Source organism: Oncorhynchus kisutch, linkage group LG13 (assembly GCF_002021735.2).
Source record: "Oncorhynchus kisutch isolate 150728-3 linkage group LG13, Okis_V2, whole genome shotgun sequence".
In the NCBI taxonomy this organism is placed as follows: domain Eukaryota; kingdom Metazoa; phylum Chordata; class Actinopteri; order Salmoniformes; family Salmonidae; genus Oncorhynchus; species Oncorhynchus kisutch.
The window spans coordinates 14,680,170-14,705,992 of record NC_034186.2 but is presented as its reverse complement, the minus strand read 5'-3'; the positions used below and the strand labels follow the sequence as shown (position 1 = coordinate 14,705,992).

At 41.9% G+C, this 25,823-nt stretch overlaps 1 protein-coding gene across 1 annotated transcript in view; it reads right to left on the bottom strand.

The window, feature by feature from the left end:
• LOC109902840 (cAMP-specific 3',5'-cyclic phosphodiesterase 4B) overlaps positions 1-25,823 on the bottom strand; it is a 288,067-nt gene that overhangs the window by 240,834 nt on the left and 21,410 nt on the right. The window contains exon 3 of the mRNA XM_031785647.1: positions 12,206-12,432. Within this exon, the coding sequence (XP_031641507.1) occupies positions 12,206-12,432 (227 nt within the window). The remainder of the gene's footprint in view (positions 1-12,205; positions 12,433-25,823) is intronic.

The following is a 25,823-nucleotide window of genomic DNA, read 5'->3' as shown; positions in this document are numbered from 1 at the left end:
GTCTAACAATATAACAGTCTACCAGTCTAACAATATAACAGTCTACCAGTCTAACAATATAACAGTCTACCAGTCTAACAATATAACAGCCTAACAATATAACAGTCTAACAATATAACAGCCTAACAATATAACAGTCTACCAGTCTAACAATATAACAGTCTACCAGTCTAACAATATAACAGTCTAACAATATAACAGTCTACCAGTCTAACAATATAACAGCCTAACAATATAACAGTCTAACAATATAACAGCCTAACAATATAACAGTCTAACAATATAACAGTCTAACAATATAACAGTCTAACAATATAACAGTCTAACAATATAACAGTCTAACAATATAACAGTCTAACAATATAACAGTCTAACAATATAACAGCCTAACAATATAACAGTCTAACAATATAACAGTCTAACAATATAACAGTCTAACAGTCTAACAATATAACAGTCTAACAATATAACAGTCTAACAATATAACAGTCTAACAATATAACAGTCTAACAATATAACAGTCTAACAATATAACAGTCTACCAGTCTAACAATATAACAGCCTAACAATATAACAGTCTAACAATATAACAGTCTAACAATATAACAGTCTACCAGTCTAACAATATAACAGTCTAACAATATAACAGCCTAACAATATAACAGTCTAACAATATAACAGTCTAACAATATAACAGTCTACCAGTCTAACAATATAACAGTCTACCAGTCTAACAATATAACAGTCTAACAATATAACAGCCTAACAATATAACAGTCTAACAATATAACAGTCTACCAGTCTAACAATATAACAGTCTAACAATATAACAGCCTAACAATATAACAGTCTAACAATATAACAGTCTAACAATATAACAGTCTAACAATATAACAGTCTAACAATATAACAGTCTAACAATATAACAGTCTAACAATATAACAGTCTAACAATATAACAGCCTAACAATATAACAGTCTAACAATATAACAGTCTAACAATATAACAGTCTAACAATATAACAGTCTAACAATATAACAGCCTAACAATATAACAGTCTAACAATATAACAGCCTAACAATATAACAGCCTAACAATATAACAGTCTAACAATATAACAGTCTACCAGTCTAACAATATAACAGTCTAACAATATAACAGCCTAACAATATAACAGCCTAACAATATAACAGCCTAACAATATAACAGTGTAACAATATAACAGTCTACCAGTCTAACAATATAACAGTCTACCAGTCTAACAATATAACAGCCTAACAATATAACAGTCTACCAGTCTAACAATATAACAGCCTAACAATATAACAGTCTACCAGTCTAACAATATAACAGCCTAACAATATAACAGTCTAACAATATAACAGCCTAACAATATAACAGTCTAACAATATAACAGTCTACCAGTCTAACAATATAACAGCCTAACAATATAACAGCCTAACAATATAACAGTCTAACAATATAACAGCCTAACAATATAACAGTCTAACAATATAACAGTCTACCAGTCTAACAATATAACAGCCTAACAATATAACAGTCTACCAGTCTAACAATATAACAGCCTAACAATATAACAGTCTACCAGTCTAACAATATAACAGCCTAACAATATAACAGTCTAACAATATAACAGTCTAACAATATAACAGCCTAACAATATAACAGTCTAACAATATAACAGTCTAACAATATAACAGTCTACCAGTCTAACAACATAACAGTCTACCAGTCTAACAATATAACAGTCTACCAGTCTAACAATATAACAGCCTAACAATATAACAGTCTACCAGTCTAACAATATAACAGCCTAACAATATAACAGTCTAACAATATAACAGCCTAACAATATAACAGCCTAACAATATAACAGTCTAACAATATAACAGTCTAACAATATAACAGTCTACCAGCCTAACAATATAACAGCCTAACAATATACAGTCTAACAATATAACAGTCTACCAGTCTAACAATATAACAGTCTAACAATATAACACCCTAACAATATACAGCCTAACAATATAACAGCTAACAATATAACAGTCTAACAATATAACAGTCTACCAGTCTAACAATATAACAGTCTACCAGTCTAACAATATAACAGTTCTACCAGTCTAACAATATAACAGTCTACCAGTCTAACAATACAGTCTACCAGTCTAACAATATAACAGGTCTACCAGTCTAACAATATAACAGTCTACCAGTCTAACAATATACAGTCTACCAGTCTAACAATATAACAGTCTACCAGTCTAACAAAACAGTCTAACAATATAACAGTCTACCAGTCTAACAATATATCAGTCTAACAATATAACAGTCTACCAGTCTAACAATATACCATTCTACCAGACTACCAGTCTAACAATATAACAGTCTAACAATATACCAGTCTACCAGTCTAACAATATAACAGTCTACCAGTCTAACAATATAACAGTCTAACAATATAACAGTCTACCAGTCTAACAATATAACAGTCTAACAATATAACAGTCTAACAATATAACAGTTCTAACAATATAAACAGTCTAACAATATAAACAGTCTAACAATATAACAGTCTAACAATATAACAGTCTAACAATATAACAGTCTAACAATATAACAGTCTAACAATATAACAGTCTAACAATATAACAGTCTAACAATATAACAGTCTAACAATATAACAGTCTAACAATATAACAGTCTACCAGTCTAACAATATAACAGTCTAACAATTTAACAATTTAACAGTCTACCAGTCTAACAATATACCATTCTACCAGACTACCAGTCTAACAACATAACAGTCTACCAGTCTAACAATATAACAATCTACCAGTCTCAGTCTCACAGTCTAACAATATACCAGTCTACCAGACGACCAGTCTACCAGTCTAACAATATACAAGTGTAACGATATAACAGTCTACCAGACTACCAGATGACCAGTCTAGCAACAAAACAGTCTAACAACATACCAGTCACCAGACTATCAGTCTACCAGTCTAACTACATAACAGTCTAACAATATACCAGTATACCAGACTACCAGTCTACCAGTCTAACAATACAACAGTCTATCAGACTACCAGTCTACCAGACTAACTACATAACAGTCTAACAATACAACAGTCTATCAGACGACCAGTCTACCAGTCTAACATATTCAAGTCTAACAATATAACAGTCTAAAATATACCAGTCACCAGACCACAAGTCTACCAGTCTAACGGTCCAACAATATAAGTCTAACATTATACCAGTCTAACAGTCTCGCAGTCTACCAGTCTACCAGTCTACCAGTCTACCAGTCTACCAGTCTAACAATATAACAGCCTAACAATATAACAGTCTACCAGTCTAACAATATAACAGTCTACCAGTCTACCAGTCTACCAGTCTACCAGTCTAACAATATAACAGTCTACCAGTCTACCAGTCTACCAGTCTAACAATATAACAGTCTACCAGTCTACCAGTCTACCAGTCTAACAATATAACAGTCTACCAGTCTACCAGTCTACCAGTCTAACAATATAACAGCCTAACAATATAACAGTCTACCAGTCTAACAATATAACAGTCTACCAGTCTAACAATATAACAGTCTACCAGTCTACCAGTCTACCAGTCTACCAGTCTAACAATATAACAGCCTACCAGTCTACCAGTCTACCAGTCTACCAGTCTAACAATATAACAGTCTACCAGTCTAACAATATAACAGTCTACCAGTCTACCAGTCTACCAGTCTACCAGTCTAACAATATAACAGCCTAACAATATAACAGTCTACCAGTCTACCAGTCTAACAATATAACAGCCTAACAATATAACAGTCTAACAATATAACAGTCTAACAATATAACAGTCTACCAGTCTACCAGTCTACCAGTCTACCAGTCTAACAATATAACAGCCTAACAATATAACAGCCTAACAATATAACAGCCTACCAGTCTAACAATATAACAGCCTACCAGTCTAACAATATAACAGCCTAACAATATAACAGCCTAACAATATAACAGCCTACCAGTCTAACAATATAACAGCCTACCAGTCTAACAATATAACAGCCTAACAATATAACAGTCTAACAATATAACAGCCTAACAATATAACAGCCTAACAATATAACAGTCTAACAATATAACAGTCTAACAATATAACAGTCTAACAATATAACAGCCTAACAATATAACAGTCTAACAATATAACAGTCTAACAATATAACAGTCTAACAATATAACAGTCTAACAATATAACAGTCTACCAGTCTAACAATATAACAGTCTAACAATATAACAGTCTAACAATATAACAGCCTAACAATATAACAGCCTAACAATATAACAGTCTAACAATATAACAGTCTAACAATATAACAGTCTAACAATATAACAGCCTAACAATATAACAGTCTAACAATATAACAGTCTAACAATATAACAGTCTAACAATATAACAGTCTAACAATATAACAGTCTACCAGTCTAACAATATAACAGTCTAACAATATAACAGTCTAACAATATAACAGCCTAACAATATAACAGCCTAACAATATAACAGTCTAACAATATAACAGCCTAACAATATAACAGTCTAACAATATAACAGCCTAACAATATAACAGCCTAACAATATAACAGCCTAACAATATAACAGCCTAACAATATAACAGCCTACCAGTCTAACAATATAACAGCCTAACAATATAACAGTCTAACAATATAACAGCCTAACAATATAACAGCCTACCAGTCTAACAATATAACAGCCTAACAATATAACAGCCTAACAATATAACAGCCTAACAATATAACAGTCTAACAATATAACAGTCTAACAATATAACAGCCTAACAATATAACAGCCTAACAATATAACAGTCTACCAGTCTACCAGTCTAACAATATAACAGCCTAACAATATAACAGTCTAACAATATAACAGTCTACCAGTCTACCAGTCTACCAGTCTAACAATATAACAGCCTAACAATATAACAGTCTACCAGTCTAACAATATAACAGTTTAACAATATAACAGTCTACCAGTCGGCAGACTACCAGCCTAACAATATAACAGTTTAACAATATAACAGTCTACCAGACTACCAGACTACCAGACTACCAGTCTAACAATATAATAGTCTAACAACATACCAGTTACCAGACTATCATTCTCACAGTCTACCAGTCTCACAGTCTAACAATATAACAGTTTACCAGTCTACCAGTCTCAGAGTCTACCAGTCTCAGTCTCCCAATATAACGGTCTACCAGTCTAACAGTCTCACAATCGACCAGTCTACCAGTCCCACACTCTACCAGTCTAACAGTCTCACTGACTTATCAGTCTCACAGTCTACCAGTCTCAGTCTCACAGTCTACCAGTCTCACAGTCTCAGTCTCACAGTCTAACAGTCTCGCAGTCTACCAGCCTAACAATATAACAGCCTAACAATATAACAGTCTAACAATATAACAGTCTAACAATATAACAGTCTAACAATATAACAGTCTAACAATATAACAGTCTAACAATATAACAGTCTACCAATATAACAGTCTAACAATATAACAGTCTAACAATATAACAGTCTAACAATATAACAGTCTAACAATATAACAGTCTAACAATATAACAGCCTAACAATATAACAGTCTAACAATATAACAGTCTAACAATATAACAGTCTAACAATATAACAGTCTAACAATATAACAGTCTAACAATATAACAGTCTAACAATATAACAGTCTACCAGCCTAACAATATAACAGTTTAACAATATAACAGTCTACCAGCCTAACAATATAACAGTCTACCAATATAACAGTCTACCAGCCTAACAATTATAACAGTTTAACAATATACCAGTCTACCAGTCTAACAATATAACAGTCTACCAGCCTAACAATATAACAGTTTAACAATATAACAGTCTACCAGCCTAACAATATAACAGTTTAACAATATAACAGTCTACCAGCCTAACAATATAACAGTTTAACAATATAACAGTCTACCAGCCTAACAATATAACAGTTTAACAATATAACAGTCTACCAGCCTAACAATATAACAGTTTAACAATATAACAGTCTACCAGACTACCAGACTACCAGTCTAACAATATAATAGTCTAACAATATACCAGTCGGCAGACTACCAGCCTAACAATATAACAGTTTAACAATATAACAGTCTACCAGCCTAACAATATAACAGTTTAACAATATAACAGTCTACCAGACTACCAGACTACCAGTCTAACAATATAATAGTCTAACAACATACCAGTTACGAGACTATCATTCTCACAGTCTACCAGTCTCACAGTCTCACAGTCTACCAGTCTCACAGTCTAACAGTCTAACAGTCTACCAGTCTCACAGTCTAACAGTCTCACAGTCTCACAGTCTAACAGTCTCACAGTCCCACAGTCTAACAGTCTACCAGTCTCACAGTCTACCAGTCTCACAGTCTAACAGTCTACAGTCTAACACACTGGTTAACCGGTTAAGGTTTGATCAAGATATGCAAATCAATATTGTTAGTAGCCCTCATATTAAAACTGTGTGTGTGTGAGTGTGTGTGTGTGTGTGTATCTATGTATGCATAAGGGATATTCCACAGAAAGATGCTTGCTAACTAGTTCAATAGAAAAAAAGTCTGACATGACAATAAACAGTACAGATGTAATTCATATTAACACCGCCCTCTTCTGGTAGAATGTGGGAAAGCATGCTTCGTATCCCAATCACACTTTCAATCATGTTTATTCCCGAATGAAAATCCTCACAGTTTATTCAAATGATCTGATTAAAGTACATTCAACACTAAATACCAGGTCATATATGCCATGTCCTGTTAATTTGCCAGGCAACATGCCAAATCAGCTGACTTTCAGTGTCCTCTTGTCTGAGTGGAAAGGGTAACACCACCTTACTAAAGGAGACAAGTTTACACAACAGCAAAGTGCAGAAAACTCTAGCATACACTCTCATGGTAGACTAGGTACTAAACTACTCTCATGGTAAACTGGGTACTAAACAACTCTCATGGTAGACTGGGTACTAAACTACTCTCATGGTAAACTGGGTACTAAACAACTCTCATGGTAGACTGGGTACTAAACTACTCTCATGGTAAACTGGGTACTAAACAACTTTCATGGTAGAGTGGGTACTAAACAACTTTCATGGTAGAGTGGGTACTAAACAACTCTCATGGTAGACTGCGTACTAAACAACTCTCATGGTAGACTGGGGTACTAAACAACTCTCATGGTAGACTGGGTACTAAACAACTCTCATGGTAGACGGCGTACTAAACAACTCTCATGGTAGACTGGGTACTAAACAACTCTCATGGTAGACTGGGTACTAAACTATTCTCATGGTAGACTGGGTACTAAACTACTCTCATGGTAGACTGGGTACTAAACTACTCTCATGGTAGACTGGGTACTAAACAACTCTCATGGTAGAGTGCGTACTAATCAACTCTCATGGTAGACTGGGTACTAAACAACTCTCATGGTAGACTGGGTACTAAACAACTCTCATGGTAGACTAGGTACTAAACAACTCTCATGGTAGAGTGGGTACTAAACTACTCTCATGGTAAACTGGGTACTAAACAACTCTCATGGTAGACTGGGTACTAAACTACTCTCATGGTAAACTGGGTACTAAACAACTCTCATGGTAGACTGGGTACTAAACTACTCTCATGGTAAACTGGGTACTAAACAACTTTCATGGTAGAGTGGGTACTAAACAACTTTCATGGTAGAGTGGGTACTAAACAACTCTCATGGTAGACTGCGTACTAAACAACTCTCATGGTAGACTGGGTACTAAACAACTCTCATGGTAGACTGGGTACTAAACAACTCTCATGGTAGACGGCGTACTAAACAACTCTCATGGTAGACTGGGTACTAAACAACTCTCATGGTAGACTGGGTACTAAACTATTCTCATGGTAGACTGGGTACTAAACTACTCTCATGGTAGACTGGGTACTAAACTACTCTCATGGTAGACTGGGTACTAAACAACTCTCATGGTAGAGTGCGTACTAAACAACTCTCATGGTAGACTGGGTACTAAACAACTCTCATGGTAGACTGGGTACTAAACAACTCTCATGGTAGACTAGGTACTAAACAACTCTCATGGTAGAGTGGGTACTAAACTACTCTCATGGTAGACTGGGTACTAAACAACTCTCATGGTAGACTGGGTACTAAACTACTCTCATGGTAGACTGGGTACTAAACTACTCTCATGGTAGACTGGGTACTAAACTACTCTCATGGTAGACTGGGTACTAAAACTACTCTCATGGTAGACTGGGTACTAAACAACTCTCATGGTAGACTGGGTACTAAACAACTCTCATGGTAGACTGGGTACTAAACAACTCTCATGGTAGACTGGGTACTAAACTACTCTCATGGTAGACTGGGCACTAAACTACTCTCTGGGTAGACTGGGTACTAAACTACTCTCATGGTCGACTGCGTACTAAACAATTATCATGATAGACTGGGTTCTAAATAACTCTCTGGGTAGACTGGGTACTAAACAACTCTCATGGTAGACTGGGTACTAAACTACTCTCATGGTAGACTGGGCACTAAACTACTCTCATGGTAGACTGGGCACTAAACTACTCTCTGGGTAGACTGGGTACTAAACTACTCTCATGGTCGACTGCGTACTAAACAATTCTCATAATAGACTGGGTTCTAAATAACTCTCTGGGTAGACTGGGTACTAAATAATTATCATGGTAGACTGTGTACTAAACAACTCTCATGGTAGACTGGGTAGTAAACTACTCTCTGGGTAGACTGATCAACACACTACTCTCATGGTAGACTGGGTACTAACCTACTCTCATGGTAGACTGGGTACTAAACTACTTTCATGATAGACTGGGTACTAAACTACTTTCATGATGGACTGGGTACTAAACTACTCTCTGGGTAGACTGGGTACTAAACTACTCGCATGATAGACTGGGTACTAAACTACTCTCTAGGTAGACTGGGTACTAAACATATGTCATGGTAGACTGGGCACTAAACGACTCTCATGGTAGACTGGGTACTAAACTACTTTCATGATAGACTGGGTACTAAACTACTCTCTGGATAGACTGGGTACTAAACTACTCGCATGATAGACTGGGTACTAAACTACTCTCTGGGTAGACTGGGTACTAAACATATGTCATGGTAGACTGGGTACTAAACAACTCTCATGGTAGACTGGGTACTAAACTACTCTCATGATAGACTGGGTACTAAACTACTCTCATGATAGACTGGGTACTAAACTACTCTCTGGGTAGACTGGGTACTAAACAACTCTCATGATAGACTGGGTACTAAACTACTCTCTGGGTAGACTGGGTACTAAACTACTCTCTGGGTAGACTGGGTACTAAACTACTCTCTGGGTAGACTGGGTACTAAACATATGTCATGATAGACTGGTACTAAACTACTCTCATGATAGACTGGGTACTAAACTACTCTCTGGGTAGACTGGGTACTAAACATATGTCATGATAGACTGGGTACTAAACTACTCTCATGATAGACTGGGTACTAAACTACTCTCTGGGTAGACTGGGTACTAAACTACTCTCTGGGTAGACTGGGTACTAAACTGTTCCTGAAATTTAGTGTGCTCTTTAGGAAACTCCTGTCTCAGTGTTCCAGCAGTAACCGCTGTACCATGGAAACTTACCAAATAACACTGGGCAAACTGATGTAGAGGAAGTTCAGTCTGACTCTGAGCTCATTGTTAGATCTAGACAACAGTAGACCCCACACCCGCTCCAGGGAATGACTCAAGCAGGCTGTGTGTCCACACACACCCTGCTAGCCATGCAGGCTTGCAGGGGTGCACGTGCACAGACACACATGACACAGACCACACATACACGCACACAGGCACACACACAATGAACCAGAGTCTGCTGTCCAGGAGTGTCATATCCAGATAAGAATTCAGTTAACGAGCTAATCAAAGCTAATTAAGTCAGCTGTGTGTGTGTGTACAAGTGTTCCTGTGATTGTGCTTGTGCATGTACGCGTGTGTGTGCATGTGTGTGTATCATTCTCAACTGCCAAGCACTTTCACTTCTCTAACCCTTTGTAAGGGTGATCATTGAGGTCTCTCTCTCTCTCTCTCTCTCTCTCTCTCTCTCTCTCTCTCTCTCTCTCTCTCTCTCTCTCTCCTGCTCTCTCATAATTACATTTAAATTCAATTAAATTCAATATGCTTTATTGGCATGGGAAACATATGTTTTCATTGCCAAAGCAAGTTAAATAGATAATAAACAAAAGTTCAGTAAACAATAAAAAACTAACAGTAAACATTACACTCACAAAATTTCCAAAAGAATTAAGACATTTCAAATGTCATATAATGTCTATATATAGTGCTGTAACGATGTACAAATAGTTAAAATACAAAAAGGAAAATAAATCAACATAAATGGTGTTGCTGCTGTTGCTGCTGTGATGGCACACTGTGGGATTTCACCCAATATGGGAGTTTATCAAAATCGGGTTTGTTTTCTAATTATTTGTGGGTCTGTGTAATCTGTGGGAAATATGTGTCTCTAATATGGTCATACATTGGGCAGGAGGTTAGGAAGTGCAGCTCAGTTTAAACATCACTTTGTGGGCAGTGTGCACATAGTCTGTCTTCTCTTGAGAGCCATGTCTGCCTACGGCGGCCTTTCTCAATGGCAAGGCTATGCTCACTGAGTCTGTACATAGTCAAAGCTTTCCTTCATTTTGGGTCAGTCACAGTGGTCAGGTATTCTGCCAAAGTGTACTCTCTGTTCAGGGCCAAATAGCATTCTAGTTTGCTCTGTTTTTTTGTTAATTCTTTCCAATGTGTCAAGTAATTATCTTTTTGTTTTCTCATGATTTGATTGTGTTGCTGTCCTGGGGCTCGCTCTCTCTTTCTCTCTCATTCTCTCTCTCTCTCCCAGCCTCTCTCTTTCTCTCTCACTCTCTCTCTCGTTCTCTCTCTCCCAGCCTCTCTCTGTCTCTCTCTCCCAGCCTCTCTCTGTCTCTCTCTCTCAGCCTCTCTCTTAGCAATGTTCCCTCTACAGATTATTCCTCAGATACTGAACCACCAGCTCCCACTGATTAATATAGTGTATAACCATCAACATCAGGATATTCACTCCAATCAGGCCTTATTTGGCGATGATATGGCTATGATACAATTTTAAGAAGAAAAAACACCTGGTCTTGCTGAGACGTAACTCTGAATCTGCGTACACAGATACAGTCTCTGATGCAAACAGTTCCTGCTTCAATCCTGCATGTCACTCACTGGTGGGCCTGTGTTAATTTTTGACACACACACACACACACACACACACACACACACACACACACACACACACACACACACACACACACACACACACACACACACACACACACACAGCATTCCCAGCCAGGCAGTTGTAGTGAAGAGATGGTGCTGACTGCCCTCCTGCGCAGTAATAACTCTGTGACCATGATGACTCTCTACAGAAAGTGTCTGTTAGGTCAGTGTCCTTGGGTTTCTAAGAAAGGTGCTTTAAATCCCATGTATTATTATTATTTAACACCACCTTCAGTCTACTCACCAGAGTGGTGGTCAAACACACTGCCTATACAGACACAATGAAGAGGAACTCCACACAATAAGACACATTCATTGAACAAGTAGACTATTGAGCCTCACTCTTTTTTGCAAGCACACCCGCAGACACACACACATACACACACCATATTCCATTAGCACAGGTTACGCAGCTATTTGACTTCCAAAGAGTCTCTCCTAGAGACTACAATCTGAAGTCATCTCAGCAGGATCCCATAAAGAATAGACCAGCCTCCTCTACACGCTTAGAAAAAAAGGTTCTATCTAGAACCTAAAAGAGTTCTTCAGCTGTTCCCATACGAGAACCCTTTGAAGAACCCTTTTTGGTTCCAGGTAGAACCTTTTTGGGTTCCATGTAGAACACTTTTCACAGAGGGTTCTACATGGGTCTCTCTGGGTTTTGAATGGATCTACATTATCACCATAGGAGTTCAGTTAGGAATATAATGGAGGAAAGTGGAGTGTGTGTGTACACTCACCACTCGGGGTCGACAGGTGTGATGTCGATGCGGGGCGGGGCGCAGAAGGGGAGGAAGGTGGGTCGGACGACCCAGTCATTGTCAGGGGTCCGCGACCTCTCTGCCTGTCTCCACGACAATGGGGGCAGCTGCAGGTTGCCAGAGAAACGCCTGCGTCCCCTCCGTAGGTCGACACCAAGCGTACAGGAGTACTCATTAAGACCACAGTCTGGAGGCCCTTTACTGTCCTAGAGAGAGAAAAAAAATACTTTTGATGAATACAAGATGAATATGAGATTATATGTTGATTGATATGTCCTGCACACTCACATCTTTCAGATTGACTACTTTGGCCACTAAGGGGAACCAAAGGCCTTGTTTTCAACGGCAGCTGATTTCAGAAGTTAGAACAGAGAGAAGCAGCCTGATGTTGAAGAACGTCACTCTCTTGTTTTTGAGTTGATGAGAGATCCAACCACAGAAGCAAGCACCCCCCTTTTCCTCACTTGACTTGCTTCAAAACAAGATGTTCTCCAACTGGCATGTACCACTGAGCATGTTTAAGAGGGGGTTTCCCCTGAGTCCCTCTTGGTCCTCCCAAATGAATGGCCTTGCAGTTTTTCTCAATTGGTTTAGTACAAGGTAACATGGTCTCAGTAGAATTAACACAACTGTCAAAACTTTTATTTTGCAAGACTATTAGAATATTCAGATTTTGTCTCAAGCAAACAAAACAAAACACATGTTTGCAAAAAATACTCGAAAACCTTCAGAAAAGTTCAACACTTAGGTGAGTAATCCTGTAGGTCACATACAAACATCAAGTTCACTAAAAACTGTGAAGATGTATAGATCAAGACATCAGTCATTTGAATAGATTGAATACATTGACATTATAGAAATGAAAGGATCGATGACAATGTCACTGGTCACTAAAGGTTTGTTAGGCATTGGTTTTACTAGGTCTTCTTCGGTGACATACAGTACCAGTCAAAAGTGTGGACACACCTACTCATTCAAGGTTTTCTTTATTTTGACTATTTTCTACATTGTAGAATGATTGTGAAGACATCAAAACTATGATATATCACATATGGAATCATGTTGTAACCAAAAAAGTGTTAAACAAATCCAAATATATTTTATACTTGAGATAGTAGCCCCAATTTGATGACAGCTTTGCAAACTCTTGGCATTCTCTCAACCAGCTCCGTGAGGTAGTCACCTGGAATGCATTTCAATGAACATGTGTGTCTTGTTTAAAGTTCATTTGTGGAGTTTCTTTCCTTAATGCATTTGAGACAATCAGTTGTGTTGTGACATGGTAGAGTTGGTATAGAGAAGATAGCCCTATTTGGTAAAAGACAAAGTCCCTATTATGGCAAGAACACCTCAAATAAGCAAAGAGAAACAACAGTCCATCATTACTTTAAGACATGAAGGTCAGTCAATCCGGAACATTTCAAGAACTTTTAACGTTTCTTCAAGTGCAGTCACAAAAACCATCAAGCACAATGATGAAACTAGCTCTCATGAGGCCCGTCACAGGAAAGGAAGACACAGAGTTACCTCTGTTGCATAGGATAAGTTCATTAGTTACCAGCCTCAGAAATTGCAGCCCAAATAAATGCTTCACATAATTCAAGTAACGGACACATTTCAACATCTGTTCAGAGGAGACTGTGTGAATCAGGCCTTCATGGTCGAATTGCTGCAAAGAAACCACTACTACAGGACACCAATAAGAAGAAGAGACTTGCTTGGGATAGGTGGAAATCTGTCCTTTGGTCTGATGAGTCCAAATTTGAGATTGGTTCCAACCGCCGTGTCTTTGTGAGATGCAGAGTAGGAGAACGGATGATCTCTGCATGTGTGGTTCCCACTGTGAAGCAAAGAGGAGGAGGTGTGATGGTGTGGGGGTGCTTTGCTGGTGACACTGTCAGTGATTTCAATTGAATTCAAGGCACACTTACAGGCTGACTGCAATGCGAGTGTTGCAAAGTACATTTAGAAATCTATATTATTCAATTTTTGCACCCACACTGCTCGCGCATGTCAACGAGCATCTGCATTGCCAAGGACTAAAATAGAAGTCAGTTCTATTTGTGACGCAGATTGCGCTGCAAGTCCTGCCTCTCCCATCTCCTCATTGGTTTATAGAAGAAGGTACCCACATGCCAGCTCCTCATTGGTTATACCCACGTGGATAACTGAAAGACGAATGAGGTTGGTGGCGGTAATGCACCTAATTTATGAAAGTTGCCAATCGCAATGTAAAGTCAAGAGAAGAAAAAGCCAATTGGGACAAATCCAGCTGCATGAAGCCCCAGTGCCCCTGGAAGTTTCCCCCGTGTGTCGGAGGAAGATGCATCCCCCTCACCTCGAAGTGTGATGGAGACGCTGACTGTGACGACAGGTCTGATGAGGCCAACACCTGGAAGTGTGATGGAGATGCTGACTGTGAGGACAGGTCTGATGAGGCCAACACCTGGAAGTGTGATGGAGACGCTGACTGTGAGGACAGGTCTGATGAGGCCAACACCTGGAAGTGTGATGGAGACGCTGACTGTGAGGACAGGTCTGATGAGGCCAACACCTGGAAGTGTGATGGAGACGCTGACTGTGAGGACAGGTCTGATGAGGCCAAGACCTGGAAGTGTGATGGAGATGCTGACTGTGAGGACAGGTCTGATGAGGCCAACACCTGAAAGTGTGATGGAGATCTGACTGTGAGGACAGGTCTGATGAGGCCAACACCTGAAAGTGTGATGGAGATCTGACTGTGAGGACAGGTCTGATGAGGCCAACACCTGGAAGTGTGATGGAGACGCTGACTGTGAGGACAGGTCTGATGAGGCCAACACCTGGAAGTTTGATGGAGACGCTGACTGTGAGGACAGGTCTGATGAGGCCAACACCTGGAAGTGTGATGGAGACGCTGACTGTGACGACAGGTCTGATGAGGCCAACACCTGGAAGTGTGATGGAGACGCTGACTGTGACGACAGGTCTGATGAGGCCAACACCTGGAAGTGTGATGGAGACGCTGACTGTGAGGACAGGTCTGATGACGCCAACACCTGGAAGTGTGATGGAGATGCTGACTGTGACGACAGGTCTGATGACGCCAACACCTGGAAGTGTGATGGAGACGCTGACTGTGAGGACAGGTCTGATGAGGCCAACACCTGGAAGTGTGATGGAGACGCTGACTGTGAGGACAGGTCTGATGAGGCCAACACCTGGAAGTGTGATGGAGACGCTGACTGTGAGGACAGGTCTGATGAGGCCAACTGTGATTAGTTACCTTTCTGGGGTTACGTCACCTACTACCATATGGAAAGGAGGCTTTTATGCAGTGTCTTGTGTTTGGGGGCAATTTATTTAATGTAAAATCACTATCCTTAAGCAATAAGGCCCTGAGGGGGTATATAAAGTATGTTGCTGTTGCAAACCAAAATGTTATGCTAGAAACAAGGGGAAATTTTGTGTTAATAAGATACTTATTGTCTTTCTTGTCATTTGCTGTGGTATATCAAGAACGGCGTAGTGATACTTGAAATAAAAATTCTGATATATACACACAGCTGGAATGCTGTTTCAGCCAATCAGCATCCAGGATCCAAACTAACCGGTTTACAATCATATATACCTGTGTCAATGTAAAGAGTGTGCTGAGTGTCAGGAAGCAAGTTCAGGGAGTGACTGTCTTAATAAATAAAAGAACCAATGAACACGTAACACAAACAACACACCGACATAAAAACAGAGTCAATAACACCTGAGGAAAGAACCAAGAGGAGTGACAGATTTCGGGAAGATAATCAAGGAGATGATGGAGTCCAGGTGAGTGTCATGAGGCGCATGTGTGCGAGACGATGGTGACAGTTGTGTGGGATAATCAGCAGCCTGATGACCTAGAGGCTGGAGAGGTTAGTATACGTGATAGTTAATGCATGTGTGCTGTGTTATACACATAAGCAATCGTGCCCAAGAAATGTGAAATATGTATACTATATACCCACAGAAATCAAAGCAATGAAAACCAGGTGTGAAAAGGAACACAGACAAAACAACCAGAAAAAGAAAAAGGGATCGGTAGCGGCTAGTAGACCGGCGACGCCGAGCGCCGAGCGCCGCCCGAACAGGGAGAGGAGTTACCTTCGGTAGAAGTCGTGACATTTGGTTACAATACCATTGACATTGTGGTCTGTTCAGATTCCGTGAGGCTCGTGGATGGAGCTGGTCTCTGCTCTGGGAGACTGGAGGTGAAATCCAATCAGTCCTGGGCCTCAGTGTGTAAAGTTGACTTTGACTGGAAGGATGCAGAGGTAGTCTGTCGGGATCTTGGCTGTGGGGCTCCTGCAGCGCTACAGCGGGGGCTCTATGGAGAAGGTTAGGTTCCAACCTGGGCTAAACAGTTCCAATGTATAGGCAATGAGTCCATTCTCATGAACTGTGACACCTCAGACAGAGAAGAGCAGACCTCCCTCCCTGGTAACGCTGTTGGACTGAACTGCTCAGCGCCTGATGATCTGAGGCTGGTGGGAGGAGGCTGTGCAGGTAGACTCGAAGAGTACAAGGTAGGAGAGTGGAAAAATTTGAGACATTTGGTTATCCATGAAGGAAGCAGTTGTAGTATGTTCACAACTAGGTTGAGGCTCCGCTTTTTCAAATGTAGATTAGCCTGAAGATACATCTGATGTACAGTGGAGCAAAAAAGTATTTAGTCAGCCACCAATTGTGCAAGTTCTCCCACTTAAAAAGATGAGAGAGGCCTGTAATTTTCATCATAGGCACACTTCAACTATGACAGACAAAATGAGAAAAGAAATCCAGAAAATCACATTGTAGGATTTTTTATGAATTTATTTGCAAATTATGGTGGAAAATAAGTATTGTCAGTGACAGGCAAACACACACACACACACACACAGGTGTCTATAGCTTTCATGTGAAATGAAAGCAATAATACAATCTGCAGTGTACTTGAGCTAGTTTGCTAAATAAAACTCTGTTTGGAAGGTGTTAACAACAACTGTTTTTTGAGAGCATGGAACTGTGCTCCCCACAACAAGCCAAACCAATAGAGAAACTGTATCTAGCCAGTTCAGCTTGTAATAAATCATTTCCTTTTGCAAATTGATTGAGAAGACACAGTCAGTCAACCACTCCTAACCTCTTTCTCTTGTTCAGTCATCTTATCTGCCATATCTTTCCAGACACGCTGTTGTTGATCCTTCTGCTTAACTGACTGACTTAATGTGTCTTGAATTGAGTGCTGTGTGGTGAGTGATTGGAGGGCATAAATAAAGCTGTTAATGCTGAGAAATTAGGTTCAATTTATTGTCACTGACTGAGAGCTGGAATAAATCAGTGTGCATGTGTGGTGTGTGTGTGTGTGTGTGTGTGTGTGTGTGTGTGTGTGTGTGTGTGTGTGTGTGTGTGTGTGTGTGTGTGTGTGTGTGTGTGTGTGTGTGTGTGTGTGTGTGTGTGTGTGTGTTTGCCTGTCACTGACATGTTATATTAGACGATACTCAATCTGCATGTATAAATATTATGGACAGTAGGATAACTTCTACGGCCTTGTGTGCCTGTTAGCACAACTACATTCATGTCATGCCATTGACACTACATTCCTCTAGGTAAACATCATGGGCAAGTCTTTTAAAACATGTTCAGAGATAGAGAGACATTTCTGAGAAGTGAGTGGGTACCGCAGTCCCAGCCCTAGCTCTAGGAAAATGTGCAGAGCAGTACATTCCTCTAGGTAAACATCATGGGCAAGTCTTTTAAAACATGTTCAGAGATAGAGAGAGAGAGATATTTCTGAGAAGTGAGTGGGTACCGCAGTCCCAGCCCTAGCTCTAGGAAACTGTGCAGAGCAGTATCTCTGGCCTTGCTACAGTAAAAGCTTGCATGTCAATGCCATTCTTTTTCTGTCTTCTTGAAACTGAAACGGCATTCTAAAGCATAAAATGTACCATAGGAACTAACCCTCTGAGAGAGCACAGGAATAGAGCATTATAGGCGCTCCACAATACCACGGCTCCGAGAGGCTCTGCATGTGCAGTAGGGGGGGAAGGAGGGAGTAGGAGGATGGGGGGGGAAGGGGTAGATGGGAGGGGGGGGGGGGGGGAGGGGGGAGGATGGAGGGGGAGGATGAGGGGAAAGGGGTAGGGAGGGAGGGGGAGGATGAGTTGGAAGGGGTAGGAGGGAGGGGGAGGATGAGGGGGAAGGGGTAGGAGGGAGGGGGAGGATGAGGGGTTAGGAGGGAGGGGGAGGATGAAGGTGTGGGAGGGAGGGGGAGGGGGAGGATGAGGGGGTAGGAGGGAGGGGGAGGATGAGGGGGTAGGAGGGAGGGGGAGGATGAGGGGGTAGGAGGGAGGGGAGGATGAAGGAGTAGGAGGGAGGGGGAGGGTGAGGGGGTAGGAAGAAGGGGGAGGATGAAGGGGTAGGGGTAGGTGGAAAGGGGCGGGAGGGTTTTGTATGTAATTATCAAAAAACACCTAACTGTACCAGAGCAGTGTCCTTCAGAAGGATTAGAGATACGGGGAGAGGGAGGGAGAGAGAAATGGAGATTTAAGCAATAAGGCCCGAGGGGGTGTGGTATAAGGCCAGTATAACACGGCTAAGGGCTGTTCGTAAGCATGACACAACAGGGAGTGCCTGAACACAGACCTTAGCCGTGGTATATTGGCCATATATCACAAACCCCCGAGGTGCCTTATTGCTATTATAAATGGGTTACCAACCTAATTAGAGCAGTCAAAATAAATGTTTTGTCATACGCGCGGTACATGGTCTGCTATACCGCGGCTGTGGGCCAATCAGCATTCAGAACCCACTGGATTCTCCAATTACAATGAATGAACTACAAGACAAAATACAAACCCTCTAACCCAAAAAGGCTTGTGGTGTTGATGGTATCCTCAATGAAATTATAATATAAACAGACCACAAATTCCAATTGGCTGTACTTAACCTCTTTAACATCATCCTCAGCTCTGTTATCTTCCCCAATATTTGTAACCAAGGACTGATCACCCCAATACACAAAAGTGGAGACAAATTTCACCTCAATAACTACCGTGGGATATGCATCAACAGCAACATTGGGAAAATCCTCTGCATTATCATTAACAGCAGACTTGTACGTTTCGTCAATGAAAACAATGTACTGAGCAAATGTCACATTAGCTTTTTACCAAATTACAGTACGACAGACCACGTATTCACCCTGCACACACTAACTGACAAACAAACAAAACAAAACAAAAGCAAAGTATTCTCATGTTTTGTTGATATAGAAAAAAACTACTTTTGGCTCAGTTTGCCATGAGGCTCTGCTATACAAATTAAAGGAAAGCGGTGTTGGGGGAAACACATATGACATTATAAAATCCATGTAAACAATCAACAAGTGTGCGGTAAAAATTGGCAAATATTTCTGTCTATACGGCTGTGAGGTGAGACAGGGATGCAGCTTGAGCCCCACACTTCAACATATATATCAACGAATTGGTGAAGGCACTAGAACAGTCTGCAGCACCTGGCCTCACCCTACTAGAATCTGATGTCAAATGTCTACTGTTTGCTGATGATCTGGTGCTTCTGTCCCCAAGCAAGGAGGGCCTACAGCAGCACCAAGATCTTCTGCACAGATTATGTTAGACCTGGGCCCTGACAGTGAATCTCAGTAAGATTAAAACAAGGTTGTCCCAAAAAAGGTTCAGCTGCCAGGACCACAAATACAAACTCCATCTAGACACCGTTGCCCTAGAGCACACAAAAAACTATACATACCTCGACCTAAACATCAGCACCACAGGTAACTTCCACAAAGCTGTGAATGAGCTGAGAGACAAGGCAAGAAGGGCCTTCTTCCCCATCAAAAGGAACAGAAAATGCAACATATCAATTAGGATCTGGCTAAAAAATACTTTAATCAGGAAACTGAGCTGCACTTCCTAACCTCGTGCACAGACCCACAAAGAACTCGAAAACAAATCCAATTTTGATAAACTCCCGTATCTATTGAGTAAAATACCACAGTGTGCCATCACAACTGCAAGATCTGTGAGAAAGGCAACCAGTGAAGAACAAATACCATTGTAAATACAACCCATATTTATCTTTATTCCTTTCCCTTTTGTACTTGAACTATTTGCACAAGGTTACAACACTGTATATAGACATAATATGACATTTGAAATGTCTTTATTCTTTTGAAACCTTTGTGAGTGTAATGATTTCTGATAATTTTTTATTGTTTATTTATCTTTTGTTTATTACCTATTTCACTTGCTTTGGCAATGTAAACATATGTTTCCGATACCAATAAAGCCCTTTGAATTGAATTGAGGGAGAGAGAGAGAGAGAGAGAGAGAGAGAGAGGGTGGTCACTTACATCCTCAGTGATGCAAAGTATTGGTAGAAAATAGGGGAATAATGAAGAATGGGAGAGATGACCGACCACTGGAGCTCCAGCTTTTCCAGTAAGATAATAGAATAGCAGGGAGAGGGGCCGGAGAAATGGAGTGGAAGGCTAGAGAGATGGAGTGGAAGGCCGGAGAAATGGAGTGGAAGGTGAGAGAGATGGAGTGGAAGGCTAGAGAGATGGAGTGGAAGGCTAGAGAGGTGGAGTGGAAGGCTAGAGAGATGGAGTGGAAGGCTAGATAGATGGAGTGGAAGGATAGAGAGATGGACTGGAAGGCTAGAGAGGTGGAGTGGAAGGCTAGAGAGATGGAGTGGAAGGCTAGATAGATGGAGTGGAAGGCTAGAGAGATGGAGTGGAAGGCTAGAGAGATGGACTGGAAGGCTAGAGAGATGGACTGGAAGGCTAGAGAGATGGAGTGGAAGGCTAGAGAGATGGAGTGGAAGGCTAGATAGATGGACTGGAAGGCTAGAGAGGTGGAGTGGAAGGCTAGAGAGATGGAGTGGAAGGCTAGATAGATGGAGTGGAAGGCTGGAGAGATGGAGTGCCAAAGGCAAAGGAAAATAAAAATGAGAGATGGACAGATGAAATGGAGACAGAAGCTATTATAGAGTGACAACATATGTGCATGCCTGTGATGGAGAAAAAGAGAGAGAAAGTGAGAACAGAACAGAGCAAAACACAATCTCCTATCAACCTAGTCATATCTGAATCGATGTGAAGCTTGTGGAGCAGATTGGAGGGAGGGAAGCTACACTACAGTACTGTATGTGGGCAACTGTGCTAGATAGATGGAGTGGAAGGCTTGAGAGATGGAGTGGAAGGCTAGAGAGATGGAGTGGAAGGCTAGAGAGGTGTTAGATAGATGGAGTGGAAGGCTATAGAGATGGAGTGGAAGGCTAGAGAGATGGAGTGGAAGGCTAGAGAGTTGGAGTGGAGGCTAGATAGATGGAGTGGAAGGCTAGAGAGATGGAGTGGAAGGCTAGAGAGTTGGAGTGGAGGCTAGATAGATGGAGTGGAAGGCTAGAGAAAAGAAGTGGAAGGCTAGAGAGATGGAGTGGAAGGCTAGCGAGATGGAGTAGAAGGCTAGTGATATGGAGTGGAGGCTAGCGAGATGGAGTGGAATGCTAGAGAGATGGAGTGGAGGCTAGAGAGATGGAGTGGAAAGCTAGAGAGATGGAGTGGAAGGCTAGAGAGATGGAGTGGAAGGCTAGAGAGATGGAGTGGAAGGCTAGAGAGTTGGAGTGGAGGCTAGATAGATGGAGTGGAAGGCTATAGAGATGGAGTGGAAGGCTAGAGAGATGGAGTGGAAGGCTAGAGAGTTGGAGTGGAGGCTAGATAGATGGAGTGGAAGGATAGAGAAAAGAAGTGGAAGGCTAGAGAGATGGAGTGGAAGGCTAGAGAGGTGTTAGATAGATGGAGTGGAAAGCTAGAGAGATGGAGTGGAAGGCTAGTTAGATGGAGTGGAAGGCTAGCGAGATGGAGTGGAGGCTAGCGAGATGGAGTGGAATGCTAGAGAGATGGAGTGGAGGCTAGAGAGATGGAGTGGAAAGCTAGAGAGATGGAGTGGAAAGCTAGAGAGATGGAGTGGAAGGCTAGAGAGATGGAGTGGAAGGATAGAGAGATGGAGTGGAAGGCTAGAGAGTTGGAGTGGAGGCTAGATAGATGGAGTGGAAGCCTATAGAGATGGAGTGGAAGGCTAGAGAGTTGGAGTGGAGGCTAGAGAGGTGGAGTGGAAGGCTAGAGAGATGGAGTGGAAGGCTAGATAGATGGAGTGGAAGGCTAGAGAGATGGAGTGGAAGGCTAGAGAGATGGAGTGGAAAGCTAGAGAGATGGAGTGGAAGGCTAGATAGATGAGTGGAAGGTTAGCGAGATGGAGTAGAGGCTAGCGAGATGGAGTGGAATGCTAGAGAGATGGAGTGGAAGGCTAGATAGATGGAGTGGAAGGCTAGAGAGATGGAGTGGAAGGCTAGATAGATGGAGTGGAAAGCTAGAGAGATGGAGTGGAAGGCTAGATAGATGAGTGGAAGGTTAGCGAGATGGAGTAGAGGCTAGCGAGATGGAGTGGAATGCTAGAGAGATGGAGTGGAGGCTAGAGAGATGGAGTGGAATGCTAGAGAGATGGAGTAGAAGGATAGAGAGATGGAGTGGAAGGCTAGAGAGATGGAGTAGAAGTATAGAGAGATGGAGTGCCAAAGGCAAAGGAAAATAAAAATGAGAGATGGACAGATGAGATGGAGACAGAAGCTATTATAGAGTGACAACATATGTGCATGCCTGTGATGGAGAAAAAGAGAGAGAAAGTGAGAACAGAACAGAGCAAAACACAATCTCCTATCAACCTAGTCATATCTGAATCGATGTGAAGCTTGTGGAGCAGATTGGAGGGAGGGAAGCTACACTACAGTACTGTACGTGGGCAACTGTGCTAGATAGATGGAGTGGAAGGCTTGAGAGATGGAGTGGAAGGCTAGAGAGATGGAGTGGAAGGCTAGAGAGGTGTTAGATAGATGGAGTGGAAGGCTATAGAGATGGAGTGGAAGGCTAGAGAGATGGAGTGGAAGGCTAGAGAGTTGGAGTGGAGGCTAGATAGATGGAGTGGAAGGCTAGAGAAAAGAAGTGGAAGGCTAGAGAGATGGAGTGGAAGGCTAGAGAGGTGTTAGATAGATGGAGTGGAAAGCTAGAGAGATGGAGTGGAAGGCTAGTTAGATGGAGTGGAAGGCTAGCGAGATGGAGTGGAGGCTAGCGAGATGGAGTGGAATGCTAGAGAGATGGAGTGGAGGCTAGAGAGATGGAGTGGAAAGCTAGAGAGATGGAGTGGAAGGCTAGAGAGATGGAGTGGACGGCTAGAGAGATGGAGTGGAAGGCTGGAGAGTTGGAGTGGAGGCTAGAGAGTTGGAGTGGAAGGCTAGAGAGATAAAGTGGAAGGCTAGTGAGACGGAGTGGAAGGCCAGCGAGATATTGTGGAAGGCTAGAGAGATGGAGTGGAGGCTAGATAGATGGAGTGGAAAGCTAGAGAGATGGAGTGGAAGGCTAGATAGATGAGTGGAAGGTTAGCGAGATGGAGTAGAGGCTAGCGAGATGGAGTGGAATGCTAGAGAGATGGAGTGGAGGCTAGAGAGATGGAGTGGAATGCTAGAGAGATGGAGTAGAAGGATAGAGAGATGGAGTGGAAGGCTAGAGAGATGGAGTAGAAGTATAGAGAGATGGAGTGCCAAAGGCAAAGGAAAATAAAAATGAGAGATGGACAGATGAGATGGAGACAGAAGCTATTATAGAGTGACAACATATGTGCATGCCTGTGATGGAGAAAAAGAGAGAGAAAGTGAGAACAGAACAGAGCAAAACACAATCTCCTATCAACCTAGTCATATCTGAATCGATGTGAAGCTTGTGGAGCAGATTGGAGGGAGGGAAGCTACACACAGTACTGTACGTGGGCAACTGTGCTAGATAGATGGAGTGGAAGGCTTGAGAGATGGAGTGGAAGGCTAGAGAGATGGAGTGGAAGGCTAGAGAGGTGTTAGATAGATGGAGTGGAAGGCTATAGAGATGGAGTGGAAGGCTAGAGAGATGGAGTGGAAGGCTAGAGAGTTGGAGTGGAGGCTAGATAGATGGAGTGGAAGGCTAGAGAAAAGAAGTGGAAGGCTAGAGAGATGGAGTGGAAGGCTAGAGAGGTGTTAGATAGATGGAGTGGAAAGCTAGAGAGATGGAGTGGAAGGCTAGTTAGATGGAGTGGAAGGCTAGCGAGATGGAGTGGAGGCTAGCGAGATGGAGTTGAATGCTAGAGAGATGGAGTGGAGGCTAGAGAGATGGAGTGGAAAGCTAGAGAGATGGAGTGGAAGGCTAGAGAGATGGAGTGGAAGGCTAGATAGATGGAGTGAAAGGCTAGAGAGTTGGAGTGGAGGCTAGAGAGTTGGAGTGGAAGGCTAGAGAGATAGAGTGGAAGGCTAGTGAGACGGAGTGGAAGGCCAGCGAGATATTGTGGAAGGCTAGAGAGATGGAGTGGAGGCTAGATAGATGGAGTAGAAGGCTAGAGAGATGGAGTGGAGGCTTGATAAATGAGTGGAGGCTAGATGGATGGAGTGGAAGCTATATAGATGGAGCGAAAGGCTTGAGAAATGGAGTGGAGGCTATATAGATGGAGTGGAAGGCTAGAGAGATGGAGTGGAGGCTAGATAGATGGAGTAGAAGGCTAGAGAGATGGAGTGGAAGGCTAGGGAGATGGAGTGGAAGGCCAGAGAGATGGAGTGGAATGCTAGAGAGATGAAGTAGAAGTATAGAGAGATGGAGTGCCAAAGGCAAAGGAAAATAAAAACGAGAGATGGACAGATGAGATGGAAACAGAACCTATTATAGAGTGACAACATATGTGCATGCCTGTGATGGAGAAAAAGAGAGAGAAAGTGAGAACAGAACAGAGCAAAACACAATCTCCTAGTCATATCCTAGTCATATCTGAATCGATGTCAAGCTTGTGGATTAGATTAGAGGGAGGGAAGCTACACTACAGTACTGTACGTGGGCAACTGCGCCAGTTCACCCACTCTGCCCATCACTCTGCCCATCACTCCCATCACTCACTTAGGCTGAAAACTCTCCTTCCAGACTCACATTATGCATCTCCAATCCAAAATTAAATTTAGAATCGGCATCCTATTTCGTAAAACATAGCATCCTTCACTCATGCTGCCAAACATACCCTTGTAAAACTGACTATCCTACCGATCCTTGACTTCAGAGATGTCATTTACAAAATAGCCTTCAACACTCTACTCAGCAAATTGGATGCAGTCTATCACAGTGCCATCCATTTTGTCACCAAAGCCCCATATACTACCCACCACTGCGACCTGTATGCTCTCGTTGGCGGGCCCTCGCTTCGTATTCGTCGCCAAACCCACTGGCTCCAGGTCATCTATAAGTCTTCGCTAGGTAAAGCCCTGCCTTATCTCAGCTCACTGGTCACCATAGCAGCACCCACCCGTAGCACGCGCTCCAGCAGGTATATCTCACTGGTCACCCCCAAAGCCAATTCCTCCTAAGGCCATTTTTCCTTCAAGTTCTCTGTTTCCAATGACTGGAACGAACTGCAAAAATCACTGAAGCTGGAGACGTATATCTCCCTCACTAACTTTAAGCATCAGCTGTCAGAGCAGCTTACAGATCATTGCACCTGTACATAGCCCATCTGTAAATAGC